The 19,689-nt window shown below is 44.6% G+C and overlaps 1 protein-coding gene across 1 annotated transcript in view; it reads left to right on the top strand.

Annotated features, from left to right (window-relative positions):
- Positions 1-16,819, top strand: part of LOC142281734 (uncharacterized) — a 28,764-nt gene extending 11,945 nt beyond the window's left edge. The window contains exon 2 of the mRNA XM_075332890.1: positions 16,658-16,819. Coding sequence (XP_075189005.1) covers positions 16,658-16,819 — 162 coding nt within the window. The remainder of the gene's footprint in view (positions 1-16,657) is intronic.
- Positions 16,820-19,689: the final 2,870 nt, after the last annotated feature.

Raw genomic sequence — 19,689 nt, 5'->3', positions numbered from 1 at the left:
GTTCTTAACCCTTCACTCACCACACATATAGTGAACATAAAAACCTTTATTCAATAATAATGGCCATTCCATTGTATATATAACCAGGCCTGTGCCATCATGCATTCGCACGGCATACTAGCTACCGTGCTCTAAACAGAGAGCCAGATGGATTAATTGGGGACTATAGAGCTAGTACACAGGCATTTTTTAGGGGAAAGAGAGTCCAACTTATAAGAAACAAGCAAATTAATTGGTTTCATTTAATCCTGTAGGTGATTTAGTTTCTAATAGTGTAATCCATTTGCATTCTTGCTGTAATAGTTTCTTATTTATATTGCCGCCTCGAATCCCTCTGGACACATGTTCAATCCCCCTTACATTAAAGGTACAGGGATCACTATCATGTTTTAATTTGAAATGTCGAGGGATTGTTTTCAATTCCTCCAAATTGGAGATGGTTGTTGCAGCTACAATGTCGCGTACGTGTTTCCTTGTCCTGACTCTTAGTTGGCGTGATGTCAGCCCAATATAACTTAGGCCACAAGCACACATCGCATAGTATATCACCTGTGTGGTGGAGCAGGTGATATACTGGCGAATTTCAAATTCTTTGTCTCCCCTGATGACCTAAAGGTCACACACATATTGGCGCATGCCCTACATCCACCACAGGGGTAACACCCCTTAACCGGTGACCCTGTGTCAAAGGGCGTATTGGTAGTCGCCACGTAGTGGCTTCTAACCAATATATCTTTGAGATTTTTGCTTCTCCTATAGGTCATCTGGAGGTAATCTAGTATATACTTTTTCAGGATTGGTTCGGTCTGGAGAACTGGCCAATGGCGCTGCAAACTTCTTTTCACCTCTTCACATTGTGAATTATATGTTGTGATGAATCTGACATTATTGTTGTCCTTGGATACTCCATTGGAGGACTGGAGTAAAGTTTCTCATGTGAACTTCTTCACCCTATTATACCCTTCCTTTATGGATCTGTTGCTGTACTCTCATGACTGAAATCTCTTTCTCAATATATCAGCTTGAAATTTCTGTGGGGTTGAGCAAATCCGCTTCGTTCTCATAAACTGCCCAACTGGGATAGATTTGATAGTGACGTAATGGTGGCTAGACTCTGCATGCAACAGGGAATTGATTGCGGTGGGCTTCCTGAATAAGTCTGACTGTAGCTGTCGGTTGCTGTCAATATCGATCTTGATGTCCAGGAAGTCCACCACCTCCCTGCTATACACATAGGTCCGCCTGATGTTAAAATCATTCACATTGAGTTGGCCCATGAACTGCCTAAGCCCATCCTCACTGCCTTGCCAAATAAATAAAATATCGTCAATGTATCATGGCCAGAGGGGTATATGGTCTACAGCCCACGCGTCCTCGCCCCCCCGCAAACCACTTTCCCAAAACCCAAGAAAGAGGTTTGCAAATGAAGGCGCACAGGCCGCCCCCTTTGCAGTACCCCTCCGCTGTAGATAAAATTGCTCTTTAAAAGGAAAAAAAAATATGCGTTAGGATGAACTCAAGCAGCCCAAGGACCAACTCACATGTGCGACCATCCAAGTTGCTGTTCACGAGAAAAAAGCGGGCCGCCTCCAACCCCTGCTGATGATCAATGCAAGTATAGAGTGACTCTATATCTGCAGTCACGAGGTACATATCATCCTCCAAATGTATCCCGTTAATTCTGGTTAATACGTACGTGGTGTCACGGACGAATGATGGGAGAGCTTCTGCCAGTGGTTGCAAACAAAAATCCACAAATTTGCACACCGGGTCATAAAGGCCTTCCAACCCAGACACGATAGGTCTGCCCGGGGGTTCGGTGGCATTTTTGTGGATTTTAGGGATGAAGTAAGTGGTTGGTGTCTTAGGGTATTTAAATATTAGACCGTCATAGATTATTTTTTTTTTAGGGATAATGCCCTGCCATATAGTATCAGACCTAATTCAGCAGAATATGATGACATAGGATTTTTGGATAATTTTATATATGTGATTCTATCCCTCAACTGTTTCTGTGCCTCCTTCTCATACATCTTTTTGGGCCATAGGACAATGTTTCCCCCTTTGTCGGCTGGTTTGATGACAAGGTCATCGAGCGACTGTAATTCACAAAGTGCCGTTCGATCTCCCTGAGTAAGGTTGTCACTCAGTCATGCAGTAGAGATCCTCTTGAGATCATGGATAACCAGATCAGTGAAGATCTCCACCGCAGGAGATGCCGACATCGGGGGAAATGTTACCGATCTGGGATATAAATGCCTGGGGTATTTACCTTGGGTCGTTCCATCCTGCTCGTCCAACAAAAAATTCAAATTTCTCCAGGCTTCTTCTATTATAGAGTCTGACATGGTCGTATGGTCATCGCTGTTTTTATAATGCAGCTTTTTAAGAATAAATTTCCTTGATAAAAGATTAACATCTTTTATAACTGTGAAAAGATTAAAGCCATTAGTGGGTGCAAAGGTTAGCCCCCTCTCAAACAACTTTTTTTTTTATTATAAGTCAATACATGTTCTGATAAGTTAATCACCTGTAATTTGTTCGTATCATTTTTCTTGTGACTCTTCCTATATGATCCCGAGGGCATGCTTTTACTAGAGTTGTTCTGTCTCTTGTCCGTGGATCGCAAGGTCATGCCACTCCCAGACCCTGATTCTTGGTTCGTTGAACTTCATTGGACGTGCAGGAAGCAAACGACCCTGATCTTGATCCAGCGTTCTTCCATTTACCCCGCTGTCTCCTATGCCATCTATAGATGTTATTTTGGTTGTGATCCATAGTATCTCTCTGAAACTTTTTGATTTTAACATCGCTTACCTCTTTTTCCCACTTAATGGATTCATCTTCAATCTCAGAATTTAGTCTTACCAGCGCATCACTGGATAGGCCATCCTGTAGCTTTTTCTGTATTTGTTCAATTTCTGTATCCATGTCACTGACTGTTTATTTAGTTGTACTAGCAGCTCCATGAACTCTCTAGAGCAGGTGGTAGCCGCCTGTTCCCACCTATTCCTAAATTAATCATCCGGCTCCTTGAAGGCTGGAAAGACCTGCACTATAAAGGGTGCTTTACATGCTGCGATATCACTAACGATTTATCGTCGGGGTCATGGTGTTTGTGAAGCACATCCGGCATCGTTAGCGACATCGCAGCGTGTAACATGTACGAGCGACCTTCAACAATTGCAAAAGTGGTAAAAATTGTTGGTTTTGGAGAGGTCGTCCAAACACCAAATATTGTTGTCAGGTGAGTAACGAGGTTGTTTGTCATTCCTGCGGCAGCACACATCGCTATGTGTGACACCGCAGGAACGAGGAAACTCACCGTATCAGCGTCCCACCGGCAATGAGGAAGGAAGGAGGTGGGCGGGATGTTCGGCCCGCTCAACTCCACCCCTCCTCTACTATTGGGCGCTATGACGCCAAATGAACCGCCCCCTTAGAAAGGAGGCGGTTCGCTGGTCACAGCGACGTCGCTAGGCAGGTAAGTGCGTGTGACGGATGTAAGCAATGTTGTGCGACATGGGCAGCGATTTGCCCGTGTTGCATAACCGACGGAGGTGGGTACAATCGCTAGCGATATCGATACCGATATCGCAGAGTGTAAAGTGCCCTTAAGTCTCCGTGGTATGAGGTTTTTCTCCAGATATTTTTCTAAAAATGCCCTATTCCACCAGATTCTGGTTCTCTTGCACAGCAACTCCTTATATCGATCTATACTATTTTGCATCTCTCCACTGCTTTCCGTAGACACCAATATGGGCTCATCACTGAACACTGCGTTCATTTTTGAAAGCAATTAACTTTTCTCTGACTTCATAATCCATTTTATTCTTATTACTGGATGCTGTGAAAAACACAGAAATAATTAGCGACAAATTGGCGCCATTGGCCAGTGGCCAGTTCTCCAGACCAAACCAATCCTAAAAAAGTATATACTAGATACCCCTGTGGTGGATGTAGGGCATGCACCAATATGTGCAGGACTAAGACCTTTAGGTCATCATGGGGAGACAAAGAATTTGAAAGTCGCCAGTATCCACCTGATCCACCACGCAGGTGATATACTATGCGATGTGTGGTTGTGGCCACATTTTTATATGGGGCTGATATCACGCCAACTAAGAGTCAGGACAAGGGAACACGTACGCGACATTGTCGCTTCAAAAACCATCTCCAATTTGGAGGAATTGAAAACGATCCCTCGACATTTCAAATTAAAACATGATAGTGATCCCTGTACCTTTAAGGTAAGGGGGATTGAACATGTGTCCGTAGGGATTCGAGGCGGCAATATAAATAAGAAACTATTACAGCAAGAATACAAATGGATTACACTATTGGAAACTATGGGATTGAATGAAACCAATTAATTTGCTTGTTTCTTATAAGTTGGACTCTCTTTCCCCTAAAAAAATGCCTGTGTACTAGCTCTATAGTCCCCAATTAATCCATCTGGCTCTCTGCGCAGCAACGATCATTTATGCAATTTAGTACATTATATTTGATTGATCTCTTCCACTGTTTTCCTGTATTGTTTTTAATCGGTTTTAATTAGTGTATTTGTTTACAGTATACTTCTACCAACTCTAAGGATCACCTTGTATGTGAAGAACCCACTCTAATGGATTCATATTCCTGACGTGGATATTCTCTCAATATTGCACGACCTGATGCATGTTATGAATTACCATATGTCTCAATCGTTATGTATGGCATACTTGGAATTTATAAATTTATAGGTTTCCATGACCATTTGGTCGCTTCAACTTTGCATATCATGCATAGTGATTAGCAAGTAAGCAAGCGCATATTATAGTGCAGCATATGGGAATGTGACGTAAGTTGCTTACTGCAGTCTGGTGCACGTGCCCGCTGTCCTCCACCTGCCCGCTGTCATTAGGGCTGCGTATGTGCACTGGCTTCTATAGCCACTGCGCATGTGCTGGCACCGTTGACGCGCGGCGCTTCCCCGTTGGGGTCGGTGGACAGTAGCGCGCATGCGCCGGCGTCAGACTGCAAGCGGCCGCCATTAAGCAAACACATCATATAAGGATTAAACACATAAATTTGGCCATGATTAATACACCGAGGAGATAACACAATAGCATCCCTCGGGGGTAATGCCAACTCCGAAAGGCATATCAAAAGAGGAGGAAAGGAGATAAGGCACAATTATGATTGAAAATATTAAGTTTTTATTGGTAAAGGTTAAAAGAACAAATACAAAACAGTACAAAAAGACATACAGAACATGGAATCGGTCACCAAGGGTGTGGAAAGGAGAAATGTTCCTTTATAAAAATAGTCTTTAAGGAGGTTTACTCTTGCCTTCAGAACCAGCCCCATATACCACCAGGTAATGCAACAAGCTCTTTTGAATTTAATGCAAGGTGCCTTCTACTCTCCTGCACACTCTTTCTGCCTTTGGTATTTTCCACTACTCAGTGCGTTTATTAGTATTTCAGCCATTAGGCAGAGTTGTGGCTGCTGAGATTACCATTTAGTCCTGTTTCTATAGTGATGAGATATAATATTTACTACAGAATTTTACTATCATTCTCTCACTATTATATGTGAAATTCACGTGTTGAGTCCCTGGGTATGGACCCATCAATGATGGGGATACCAGCATTTGGGAACATACAGGTCTATACCGATGAATTTTGAGTGCACATGTACACTTTATTAGTCAGCCCACAGGTCCAATGAAGGTCTGCACTGTCGCAATTCCGGAACTATATATATATATATATATATATATATATTTACAGCCAGCCGTTGCACTTTACTTACACCGCGACCATCATCTTGTAAATTTCGACAGCCCTATTACTGTTACCTCTGTTATTATCTACATCCAAATCCAAAGGAATAGCCAATTAGGCTTTATCTGTTCACTATACTCCTAGGGTTTGTATAATTTAACCCAACTTACAGCGTGTTAACCCTCTGCATCCTTGTGTGTTTTGTACACTGTATAACGTTGCTTACCGAAACTTGGGGGTTTCACTCGCTTGCAGCGGTATTAGGTAGCTTAGGCAACACAGGTATCACTGTCTCTTATAAAACCCAGCAGTTTATTTAATAGACTCAACATAAACTGCTAAACAAAATGTAACAAAGCCTCTCCTGGCTTAAAGGAAAATATAACATACCGTGGGCTTCCAGTCCAATTAAATGTCCATAGTGGAGTCTCCACACTCTGGCTCCTGCCAGCGAACACCACTCACTGTGGTTCCTTCCTGCAGCCTCCAGCCAGGCTGCAGTTTTATCCCCAGTCCTCACTTGGACTGATTTCCAGAAGTCTCTCTTCAGTCTTCACACAGACTGAGACCTCCAGCACACAATCTCCATGTGCAGCACACAATCTCCATGTGCAGCACACAATCTCCATGTGCAGCACACAATCTCCATGTGCAGCACACAATCTCCATGTGCAGCACACTCAGACTTTTTTCTGTCTCTAAAACTAACAGTCTCTTAAACCCAACCGGACACACCCACAGGTGGAGGTATGTGATTCTCCAGCCCTGTCCATCACGCCGCCCATAGTTTAAAGGGAAGCTAACCCTTAATTACAACCCAAGTCCTGTGAAACTACAGGTCCCACAGTCACATCTTCAGTTCAATAGGGCAGGGAATCCTTCTCCACTGCAACACATAGCGACCATCCACAACATTGGTGGTCGCTACCTCACAACTGTAACACTATATTTTTAATGTGTTTTTGTATGTCTATCACTTACTGCAGGGGTGGGGAACCTTTTTACTGGCAGGGGCCATTTGGAATTTCGTACTAACCTTTGGGGGCCGCACAACATTATCAACCTGAAAAATAACCCTGCTATATTTGGTCAAACAATTAATTAACTCACCCCTACTGTGGGGGCAGGAGCTGCTTCTCTTTGGTGCAATTGTGATGTTTGGTGATATTGATCATCTTGTTTCTCACAGCTGCTTTTCCAGGTTTGTCTCTGTCTGGAGATGCTGGGGGCATAAACATCACAGGAGGGGCAGGGGTGCATAAATTACAGGAGACACTGGGAGTTTATATCACAGGAGGGGCTGGGGCATATACATCAGTAGGGGGCATGGACAGCCCTGGAAGTGGCACAGACATGACTGGGGACAGGGACAGCACTGGGTGGCAGCACGGACTGCACTGGGTGGCAGCACGGACTGCACTGGGTGGCAGCACGGACTGCACTGGGTGGCAGCATGGACAGCACTAGGTGGCATCACTAGGGAGACAGACAGGTCTGGTGGAACATAGACATCAACAAGAGGGCACAGACTGGGGGGCATAGAAAGCAGTGGGAGGGTACAGACAGCAGTAGCGAGTTAAGAGCACTGGGAGGTACACAGTACTGAGGGGTGACACACAGCACTGGGGAGCATGGATAGCATAAGGGGGGCACAGACAGCACTCACCGTGGCATGGACAGCACTGGGTGCAGCATGGACAGCATTAGGTGGTGCGGACAGCACTGGGGGGGGCGTAGACATCACCCAGGGGGTACAGACAGCACTAGGGGGGCACGGACAGCAGTGAGGGGTTACACCGTGCTTAGGGGGTACACACTGTACTAGGGAGTACACAGCACTGGGGTGTACACAGCATTAGGGGGTACACTGCATTAGGGGGAACACACAGCATTAGGGGATACACACAGCACAAGGGAATATACACAGCATTAGGGGGTACACACTGTACTAGGAGGTACACAGCACTGGGGGGTACACACTGTACTAGGAGGTACACAGCACTGGGGGGTACACACAGCATGAGGGGGTACACAGCACTGGCGGTACACACTGTACTAGGAGGTACACAGCACTGGGGGGTACACACAGCACAAGGGGGTACACAGCATTAGGAGGTACACACAGCATTAAGGGGTACACACAGCATTAGGGGGTACTTACTGTACTAGGGGGTACACACAGCATTAGGGGGTACACACAGCACTAGGGGGTACACACAGCACTAGGGGATACACACAGCATTAGGGAGTACACACAGCATTGGGGGGTACACAGCACGAGGGGGTACACACAGCACGAGGGGGTGCACACAGCACTAGGGGGTACACAGCACTGAGCGGGGGGGGGCAGCAATTGGTTGAGTACTCACAGTGAGGGGGGGGGAGTCACACACACAGCACAGTTTCGGGAGGCTGGTAAACCTGCTGCAGCTTTTCTGTGCCTTTATCGCAGCGTGCTGCTTGCTCCGTCCACCAGAGCACACTAGCACAGGCTGGGGATAAGCCTAGAATGGGTAAAGGAAAAGGGATTCTTCAGCTCACCTGTTGCCCGGACTGCTAGACCTTGCGGGTGCCTCGGATCCGCCGGTAAGTCCCGACCGGTTTGTGGAAGAAGGCAGAGAAGAAAAGGATGATCCGGCACTGATTCTTCTTTAAGATAAAATCTCCGTAATCTTTATTGGAAATATTAAAAGCATCGTGAAGGCCGAGGTATAAATCAATACATGGAAACTTTGCGCGTTTCGGACTACACCATAAAAACAGAAAGAGTCCTTAATCATAAGTGTTCCATGTATACCACAACATTACTAAAATAGACTGACCCGCTGGATGGGCGGAAGGGAGGGGCGGGATGTCATGATTGCATGAAAAAACAGGTGAACATCGCCGTGCATATGGACAAAAGGAACATCATACTGGGTCAATATAATCCTTAGTAAATAGTGCGTGATAAACCATAAAACATTCATTCATATGTTAATAATCATTTCAATAAAGGAGCTGACCTGAAATTGCAATAGGGCTGCAAATACAAGCCCCTATATATTCATAAGAATAGAAACGAAAAATTTCATGATACAGATAGAGCTAAAAATGAAATTAGATTATGTGGGTTAGTTACCAAAGGACCCAACCCTAGGTTGATAAGTAAATTATATGGAGATCACAAGTTAAATAAAATATAAATTTATAAGGTTCTCAACAATATTTGCAAAGTATATCAAAAAGCAGCTCCTCCAGTGAAAAACAGGGGGGGGGAGAGGACTTGTTCAATATAAATAAGCAAGCTCCAATATGTGCATATCGTCTGACGATAAAAAGACCATAAAAAAAAAATATATATACATCAGGATGAAACATGTGTGGAGCTTGACTGAAGGAATGCTCATTACAATATGTCCGAATTATGGCATCCGTGCAGGAATGGATGAATTTCATCAAAGAATGACTAGAACAAACACATAAGCATAAAAGCACCTCATTGAATGTCAGAAAACGGATCAGAAATTATTCTATATCTATCGATCTAAAAAATAAATCGCAAATTGGAGCGATAGTTAAAGCCACCTGGGTATCTTGTATTTAGCTTCAAAATCCATTTTGCCTCTGCCAAAAGCAGGGCTTGGAACCAGTCCCCCCCACGAGGTGGTCTGGGAACAGACTCTATACCCGTGATCACTAAGGAAGAAAAATCCGCTGAATGACATTCAATGTAGTGCCTGGTCAGACCAGATAAGGAGCGTTTCTTCACCAATGCAACATAGCTTAAGGAGGTCCTGTCATGAGCTGCTGAAGGTATGCGGACGTGCTCAGAGATCCTGGTTCTAAGTGCTCTAGAGGTGCAGCCGACATAGCCCTTGCGGCATAGTGTGCACGTTGCCACATAGACCACATGTGCAGAAGCACAATTAATAAACGATCGAATTACAAAGCTTTCTCCATTATTCCCTAATAGGGATTTGGTATTGTGCATGAACCTGCAAAGGCCCCATCGGCCGGACCCACATTTATAAGACCCAGAGACACTGAGCCAGGTTCTGTTACATTTCTTAGATGTGAACATGCTGGGTGCCACAAGGTTCCCAATGGTACGAGCTCTCTTGGCTACTATATTGACCCCCGGCTGAAGAACTGAATTTAGTATGGGGTCCTGACGTAAAAGGGGGATAAAACGCTGGATGGTCTGTTTAATTTGAAAAAAATCAGTGCTAAATGGTGTTGAAAAAGTCACACGATTTCTAGATACTGAGGAAACAGGGTGATCTTCCAACCGATTGGTTCTTTTTTTTTTTTTAAATTCTTTATTTTAATGACCGACTCGAGAACATACAAAGTAACACCTGCTCCACAAAGAACAGAATAACAGATTTCAAATATTTAACATTGACATGTAGCCCACCCTTCCGCACCCCTGTACATATCTAGTCGCTGCAACTGCTCGAGTCAGGCCCAATTTAATCCTTTTATGAACCAACCCAACAAGGGTGGAATACAGAACATAGAAAGAGAGCAAAGCCCGAAAAGAGTTTAGAACAGGTTAAGAGAAAGAGCTAAAGGGGAATAGGGGGGGAGGGGAGAATAGGGGAAGATAGGGGACAAAGAAGTGAGAAGAAGGGAGAGCGAGAGAAGAAAAAAGAGGAAAGGGGGAGAGGAGAGAAAAAAAAAAAAAAAAAGGGGGGGGAGAGTGTTTCCCCAGAGCCTCACAGCAGCCGTGGAACAGAGAGTAATCTGGCGTATTCCACCGAGTGAGTGAACTCCAACCATGGGAACCAAGTCCTATGAAAATCTTCCTGTCTGTCATTGAGAGAGGATGTCAAGTCCTCCATGTGCCTTAGGTCGTTAACCCTTGAAACCCACTGTGCCAGTGTGGGGGTGGTAGAAGACTTCCAGCCAAGCGGGATGCAAGACCTGGCAGCCATTACCAGAAATCTAAGCAAAGAGCGCTTGTATCTAGGAGCCGGGAGTTCCAAAAGCTGTAAGATAAACAGTTCCGAACCCAATGTCTCAACCGTGCCGGTCACCAGTCTAATTACCTCCCTCACTTCTGACCAAAACCGTTGCAAGGAAGGGCAGGACCAAAAGATGTGCACGTAATCACCCTCCCCCGAGCCACACCTCCAGCAAACGGGGTCAACTGAGGGGAATATCCTATGAAGTCTGGTCAGGACTCTATACCACCTAGTCAGCAGTTTGAAGTTGGCCTCCAACAGTCTGGAACTGATCGAGGTTTTATGTGCCATCATTAGGACGTTGTTTCGTTGCGTGTCAGATAGAGCCGTCCCAAGGTCCCTTTCCCACTGCCGCAAATAGACCGGGGTGGGCAAATCTCCCGGGTCTGATAGCAAATTGTATGCCAGGGAAAGTGAGTGCCGCAGGGCCCCCTCTCCCAAGCACAATTTCTCGAATCTTGTGGGAGGCCCAGCATACCGGGCGAAGCAGGGAAGGGAGCTCATGAAATGCCTCAACTGCATGGCCCTCCATCTCCCCAGGGGGTCCGGAGGCAGGAGACCACAAATATCCGAAAGAGATAGCCAGTCACCCTCCCCTCCCAGCTGGTAAGCTCTGAATCTGCCCCCCTGTACCCAGCTCCGAAAAACTGGGTCCAAGAGGCCAGGACGGAAATCCGGATCTCCTATAATTGGTGACATGGGGGAAGGCAACGGCAGGAGGAGGCGCCGAACCTCGCCCCTCGAACAGCATTCCAGAGTAGCGCCAATAGTGGGGTGAGATCTCAAAGTAGACGGGAAAAAGCTTGCGACCCAAGGCATGGCCGGTAAATGTACCTCCGAGAAGCTCTGTTCCAGGGCGACCCATGGTTTCATCCTAGAGTGGTGGCACCAATCCAGAACCCTAACCATATGTGTGGCCCAGTAATATTTTTTCATATCAGGTATTCCCAGCCCTCCCCTACACTTAGGTCTGCACAGTAGGGAACGGGAAAGTCTCGCCGGCTTATTCGCCCAGATAAATTTAGTATATAGTGAGGCCAATTCCTTGAAGAAAGAGCTCGGGATCTTAATTGGCAGGGCCTGGAAGAGGTATAGAAGTCGTGGTAATATATTCATCTTCAATATTGCACATCTCCCAAACCATGTGAAAAGGCCCCTCGCCCAATTTGCGCAGTCTGTTCTAATGGACTGCAGGAGAGGGAGATAATTCAGCTTATATAGTTGGCTAGTGTCCGCTGCCAGCTGGACCCCCAGGTACCTCAGAGAGTGATTAGCCCACTTAAACCCGAACGCAGATTGTAGCGAAATAACATGATCTTGGGGGAGAGATACATTCATAGCCTCCGATTTTGACATGTTAATTCTAAAATTAGAAAGAGAGGAGTATGTTTCCAGCTCTCTCAGTAGATTGGGCAGGGAGACCCGAGGGTTGGTAATAAAGAAAAGTAAGTCGTCCGCGTACGCCGCAATTTTGTAGGTGGAACCAGCAACTATAGGGCCGGAAATGTCAATGTTATGAATATAGCACCAATTCAGAACCAGTAGGTATTAGAAAAGAATTCCAACATGTACAACTTATATAGATCTAGCAACATGTGATAATAAAACTTAACCTTTAATTGGGTTATTTAAAATAAATATACAAACTGTGATCCAAACACCATTTAAAACCTGGAAATGATGGGACCAATGTGTGCTGCGTGTATCTATGGCACCATCATTTACAGAAAAAGGGGAACGGGTAACGTTCACCTAGATGAACAACACCGGAGATGTAATGAGTTTTTCAACACACAAAAAGCTGATGTGGTATCGCTGATTAGACAGATGCTGTGTAAGTGCAGCCTTCAAAGATAAATGTATACACAAGAAGTAGCATGCCACTCAACAGACAGAATGTTGTCACTCAGCGTCATCAACACCAGACCAAAAATAGTGTGAATGTCCCACTATAGAGCTAAGCTAGTGTGATACGCTCTATCAGGGGACAACCAAACATATGCACCATGACATGCGGTGCCCAGGAAATAATGACCTCATAATACCTGTACCATGCTCTATACAAACAACGGCAGGGGTCAGGGACAATAGGATGTCATATACAGTGCAATATTAGGACCACTTAAAGTGGAACCATCTCACCCAGTCTTTTTGTCGGTGAGGTGTCGTCCTTCTCCAGTGCTGCTTAGTCCAACTACCGGCACTTGGGGAGCAGTGGCTTGGTCACTGGCCCTGTCTGGGATACAACTGACCCTAAGATAATCCACAAAAACTCCCGCCCTTACAAGGGCAGTCCACAGCTGGCCCTGTTGTGGCTGACCCTAATATCCATCAAGCAGGTGACTTCCGACGCGTTTCACAACGACTGCTCATCAGGGGAGGCTTGAAACACCTGAAAATCGTGGTTATGGCTCAGGCTTAGAGCTCAAACCTATGTGGCCTGGTATCATTCCTGTCAATGTTACCTCTAATTCGGCTAAGCAGGGGTTCCAGGGTCAGGATAAAGATCAGGGGTGAGAGGGGGCATCCCTGCCTTGTGCCGTTAAGAATGGGAAATCTATCTGAAAGGAGACCGTTCACCCAGACCGTTCACCCTGACCGCGGCAGAGGGGTTACTATACAGAGAGCATATCCACCTGAGCATCATCCTCCCCAACCCCACCTCCCGCAGAACCTCCTCCATGAATATCCAATTGACTCTGTCGAACGCTTTTTCTGCGTCGGTCGACAGGAGCATCAGGGGCAACCCTTCCGAATTAGCCCTGTGGATTAAGTTCAGCGCCTTAGTGGTGTTGTCCCTCGCTTCCCTTCCCATCATGAACCCAGCCTGGTCCGGGTTGACAATCCCCCCCAGCAATGGAGAGAGTCTCTCTGATAATATTCTGGTGAAGAGCTTCAAGTCTGTGTTGAGGAGGGAGATGGGTCGGTAACTAGAACAAGAGGTAGGGTCTTTACTCTCTTTAGGGATGACTACTATATTAGCGGCCAAAGAGTCTCTCGGCAAGTGGACCTTTTCGGAGAGTGAGATATTGTTAAAGGCAGAGAGAAATGGGGGAGCAGCATGGAGCCCATCTTTTTGTAGTAAAGCAGGGGGAAGCCATCTGGGCCAGGGGCCTTACCAGTGGGGGAATTTTTAATTGCAGCCCAGTACTCCTCCTCTGAGATGGGTCTTTCCAGGGCATCCGCAACCGATTGGTTCTGGTCCTATTCTCAACAATAGAAGAGGCCCTGTTCAAAGTCCGATCAGGATACCCCCTCCCACTGAGTCTCTCTCTAATGCGGACAGCTTCACAACGATAGGAAGCTTCAGATGAGCATAAACGCTTCGCTCGTAAGAGCTCACCCACAGGTAAATTCTGTAAGGTGTGGGGCATGTGACAGCTACTCGCATGGAGAGAGGTATTGCCACAAATAGGCTTCCTATACAGAACAGAATGAATGGAACCAGTCAAGGGGTCGCCAGATAGCAGGATGTCCAGGAAGGGAGCTGAGTCCATATATAGGTTCATGGTAAATCTCAAATTGAGAGGGTTGTTGTTAAAATGTGCATTGACGGCTTCCATGGCCTCCTGGGGGATATCAAAATCTCCTGTATTACATATCAAAACTTGATCATCAATATATCTTGCATACCAAATAATGGTATGCAACAATGGATTATCACTTGTATAGATATATTTCTCTTCCCAGTAGGCCATGTAAATATTAGCCAATGCACATGAAAAACATGCCCCCATAGGACAACCGGCTATCTGGAGATAAAATGTTAAGTTAAACTGGAAAAAATTGTGGGTCAACAGAAAACCTGTTGTCATGAGAATGAATTCTTTGAGGACATCGTCAAATGAGCTGTATTTATTTAGATGAAAATACAGAGCCTGTAAGGCTTCCCTATACGGTATGCTAGGATATAATGAGACCACGTCGCTTATTATCCAAAAAGAACCACTCGTCCAGGACATCTCCAAATCCTGTAAGAGACTCTTTGTGTCTCTAATATGACCAATAGTACGTTTCATGAGCGGCTGGATATAATGATCTAGCCAGTCACTCAGATTGCTGGTTAGAGACCCAGTGCTGGCTACTATGGGTCTCAATGGGGGAGGGAAAGTGCCCTTATGGACCTTGGGAAGGCCTTGAAAAATGAGACACACCAGAGAGTCGACAAAAAGATATTCGTAGACCTTTTCATTAAGAACTCCCCATTGAAAACCTTGTGAGAAGAGGACCCGTAACTTTGAGGAAAAATCAGATGTGGGATCGCAAGGCAATTGCCTGTAAGTGGATTTATCACTCAATATGGTATTAATCTCTCTTTCATACAGTTTGCTGTCCAGCACTACTACTGAGCCCCCCTTGTCCGCCCCCCGGACCACAATGTGACTATTGTCCTTCAGATCTTTAAGTGCTCTTTTTTCAGAGGATGACAAATTGTCCTGAATCTGGGGTTTCATCAAGAGTATATTTCTGACCTCCGATTCTATAAGGTCCTGGAACGTGTCCATAACAGGAACCCTGGAGGCAATAGGATAAAAACTCGGGTTCTTATTGACAAAAGGAGAAGGTTCAGATATACCCGTACAGGTGTCACTTAGTTCTTGTAAGTGCGTAACCGCAATCTGTTCCCTCAAATTCCAAAATAGGGGGACATGAGTAGAATTGTTGGTCGGAGGATCAGGTGAGTTGGGCCTATCAGTATTGTCCGCATCAGTATTGGAAAAATGTCTTTTTATTGTGAGATTCCTGACAAACCTATTAACATCTCTAAAGCTGGTGTCACACATAACGACGACGACAACGACGTCGCTGCAACGTCACCATATTCTGTGACGTTGCAGCGACCATAGATAATCGTTAGTAAGCTGTCAAACATGCTAAATAAAGCAGCGACGGAGCAGAGATCATAGCGACGTCGACGGTCGTTGTGTGGTTTCAGACATGTCATTGCACGACGAGTCAGAGGTGTGGTTTTAACCCCTAGATACGGTTTGCGTTATCTCTTTTCACGCCCCTCTGTTCCTATTGGTGATCGCTACAGCGCTTTGCGTTGTCTTTCTTCACGCCCCTCTGTTCCGATTGGTCATCACTACAGCGTCGCCTGATTGGGTGACCGTATCAAACAAAAGACGACGCAGTAGCGCTTCCATTCACTCTACCTGAGCTTTTTCAGAACGCAGTTTGCTGCAGTGATTCTTTCAATTTGTTGATTTCGTCTTGGATTTTTAATATTCTCCTGACTTAAAGGTAAGTAATTTTGGGCAGTATTATACCAATATTCTAGTACATCGTGACATTAATATAGCAACTGTATTCTTGTATATTGGGGCAGTATTATAGTTATATTTATCTATGTACATAGGGGGAAGTATTATAGCTTTTCTATTCCTGTACATAGGAATATATATATATATATATATATATATATATATATATATATATATATATATATATATATATATATATATATATAAAAATAAATATATATATGGGGCCAGTATTATAGCAATTATATTCTTGAACATATAGCTATTTTCTACATATATATATATATATATATATATATATATATATATATATATATATATATATATATGTATATATGTATATATATTTATATATTCAATACCGCTGTACATATAGTTATGTTCTTGTACATAGGGGCAGTATTATAGTAGTTATATTTTTGTACATAGGGGCAGTATTATAGTAGTTATATTCTTGTGCATAGGGGCAGTATTATAGTAGTTAAATTCTTGTATATAGGGGGCAGTATGATAGTAGTTATATTCTTGTACATAGGGGGCCGTATTATAGTAGTTATATTATTGGACATAGGAGCAGTATTAAAGTAGTTGTACGTAGGTGGCAGTATTATAGCAGCTATATTCTTGTGCTTAGTTTATAACAATGTAGTAATACATTAATTTCCTTTTTTTTCAGATGTCTTCCAACAAACAAGAATTTATAAGGGAGATGATTGATATGTATCGATCCCTGCCTTGTTTGTGGAAGATTAAGTCTGTCGATTATAGCAATCGATACAAGAAAAAGCAGGCCTATGAGCAGCTTGTTGAATTGTTCCAGAGGCATAACCCTACTTAGACCATTACGACTGAGATTGTGCGAAAGAAAATCCAGGGTCTTCGCACCGTTTATAAAAAGGAACTAAATAAGGTGGAGAAGGCCAGCAAATCTGGTGCCGGAACGGAGGAACTTTACGTTCCAAAGCTTTGGTACTACGATTTGCTGGCCTTCATAAGAGACCAAGAGGTACCACGTACAATAACATCGCTGTCCTTTGGTCCCGGAACACAGCCTGAGGTCCGGTCTGACACCACAGTTGGAGATGTAAGTACCTTTGTGAAACTTTTGATGTACATGGCATTATTTAATTGAAAATAGTTACTACGGTTTTCTATGATTACTGTTGCAGATTTCAAAATGTATCCCTTCCAGTTCAGATAAGTATACTCCTTTACTAGTTTCTCCACACTCTATTTTCATACCATGTAATGACATTTCATATCTTGTAGTACTAGTCTGCCCCTCCCATTAGTTTCCAGTGCATGTGTATCCCTGTGCCTGTTGCTCATGATATCTGAGTTTAACATCATTTTTATTGTTCCGCAGGATCGTTGTGAAGCTGGGCCAATAGCGACAGGTGGTGATGATGAAATTGCCGGGACTTCCGAGGAGACCGCAGAAGCTCCATTACCGCGGCGGATCTCCTCAACCCGTAAGAGGCAGCCGAACAACACATCATCAACAGACCTTATGGATATGGCGAAGAAAATCCTGGAGCAGCACAGCAGACCATCCATTTGCGGATTTGCCCAGCTTACGGATGAAAGACTCCGTAAGCTGGATGACAAACAAAGAGGTCATGTCGAAAGGGTCATGCTGGAGGCCCTCAACAAGGTGGCATTGGGGAAACTGACAGACTCCTCAAAAGTGTGCGAAGTAGATCATCAACAACACTCTTCATGGAACCAAGTGCCATGGATGAGGATGGAGCCTCGACCGCACCTCCAGCATGACCCCCCCGCACAGTATCCCATGTTCCCCCCAATGAACCAATTTTTCAGCCCACAGAGGCAACATTTAAATGACTCTAGTAACCAATATCAAAATTTATAGTTTTTGTTTTTTGTTATAATATTTATGCTGTTTTTGTTGTTGTTTAAGCAATGTTAGGGAATTGTAATAAAAAATGTCTTTGATTTCAAACTTTTGTACAGCTTTCATGAATTCTGCATAACATTATTCACGGGGTAAAGGGCTGGGTGGAGGTCAGGGTCGCCATCATGGCACAACTCTACAGATGCACATATATAATGTGTGTGTGTGGGTGTTTTTTTTTTAATTAAGAATGTTTTTGTGGGTTCTTTGTTTTAAAGCTGTGGTGGGGAACATAGTGCTCTCCCTGCTGCCTTATAGTGCTGTCACCTAATGCTCTCCGAGCTGCCTTCTAGTGCTGTCACTGTCAGTGCTGTTTGTGTTATGCCACCTACAGCTCTTTGTGCTGCCACCTATTGCTGTGTTGCCCAGGGATTGGGGGGGAAATGAGATCCTGGCCAAGGGGTTACTTCTGCAGGTATCCCGGTGTCGTGACCCGGTCTGTAATGTCAAGCTCCCAAAAAAGAGGGGGATTAGGTAGGGGGAATTGTCTGTCACGCCACCCGTGGGTTGCGTTGATAAGGTGGTGGCACCGCCACTGCCTCTGGGGACCGTGCCCGGGACTGATGGTGTGGGGCAGCTAGGTGGGATACCCTCCACGGGTAGGGGGATTTATAGTCCCAGGGCCCAATTGGGAGAGGTAGTTTGTAGAGTGACGGGTACAGTCCTCGCCTTGTACCGGGTGGTGCAGGAGTACTCACAGTATAAACCAATAACTAACCCCAGTCCAGTAATTAACCAAGTTGCTGGTAACAGGTGCCAACGGCCCGCTGCTGTGAAGACGGGTCCCACACCCGTGTGTGTAATTCAGGTGATCTTTTCCTGCCCGAGGTATGTGTCTTCTTTTCACACTGGTCCGTACTGGGTCCCGACAGCTGGCACCCCTCTCCTGACTCACCCCAGCCCCACACAGGGGCTGCTTATGTGACGCCCTGGACTAGCCAGGTGGTCTCAGAGGTAACATCACACACACACACACACCCTCCCCTGGACAGTCAAGATCATTGAAAAAAAAAAAAACCTTGTTGCCACTGTACAGTCTTGATGTCCTCCTGTTTTCGTGGGGAGGGGGTGAGTGGGGTCTGATTGGCTGGTGTGTGTTTGTGTGTGGGAACCTCCCAAATGTGTTCATTTCATGTATGCGCGAAATGCCTTAAAAATGGCTTTAAAATGGATTTGGAGCATGGAGACGATTATCTCGGGATTGCAATATAACCAAACAAAACTTTTAGTGGATTTCTACTTATTTTATTAAATATCATCTCCACCAAACAGGACAAGCTTGCATCTGTTATAGTTTTGGAGAAAAATGTGTTCATTTCATGTATGCGCGAAATGCCTTAAAAATGTCTTTAAAATGGATTTGGAGCATGGAGACGATTATCTCGGGATTGCAAGATAACCAAACAAAACTTTTAGTGGATTTCTACTTATTTTATTAAATATCATCTCCACCAAACAGGACAAGCTTGCATCTGTTATAGTTTTGGAGAAAAATGTGTTCATTTCATGTATGCGCGAAATGCCTTAAAAATGGCTTTAAAATGGATTTGGAGCATGGAGACGATTATCTCGGGATTGCAAGATAACCAAACAAAACTTTTAGTGGATTTCTACTTATTTTATTAAATATCATCTCCACCAAACAGGACAAGCTTGCATCTGTTATAGTTTTGGAGAAAAATGTGTTCATTTCATGTATGCGCGAAATGCCTTAAAAATGGCTTTAAAATGGATTTGGAGCATGGAGACGATTATCTCGGGATTGCAAGATAACCAAACAAAACTTTTAGTGG

This window comes from Anomaloglossus baeobatrachus, unplaced genomic scaffold (assembly GCF_048569485.1).
Source record: "Anomaloglossus baeobatrachus isolate aAnoBae1 unplaced genomic scaffold, aAnoBae1.hap1 Scaffold_482, whole genome shotgun sequence".
NCBI lineage: Eukaryota > Metazoa > Chordata > Amphibia > Anura > Aromobatidae > Anomaloglossus > Anomaloglossus baeobatrachus.
Note: the sequence above shows the minus strand (reverse complement) of the source record. Positions and strands in the feature narration are given on the sequence as shown.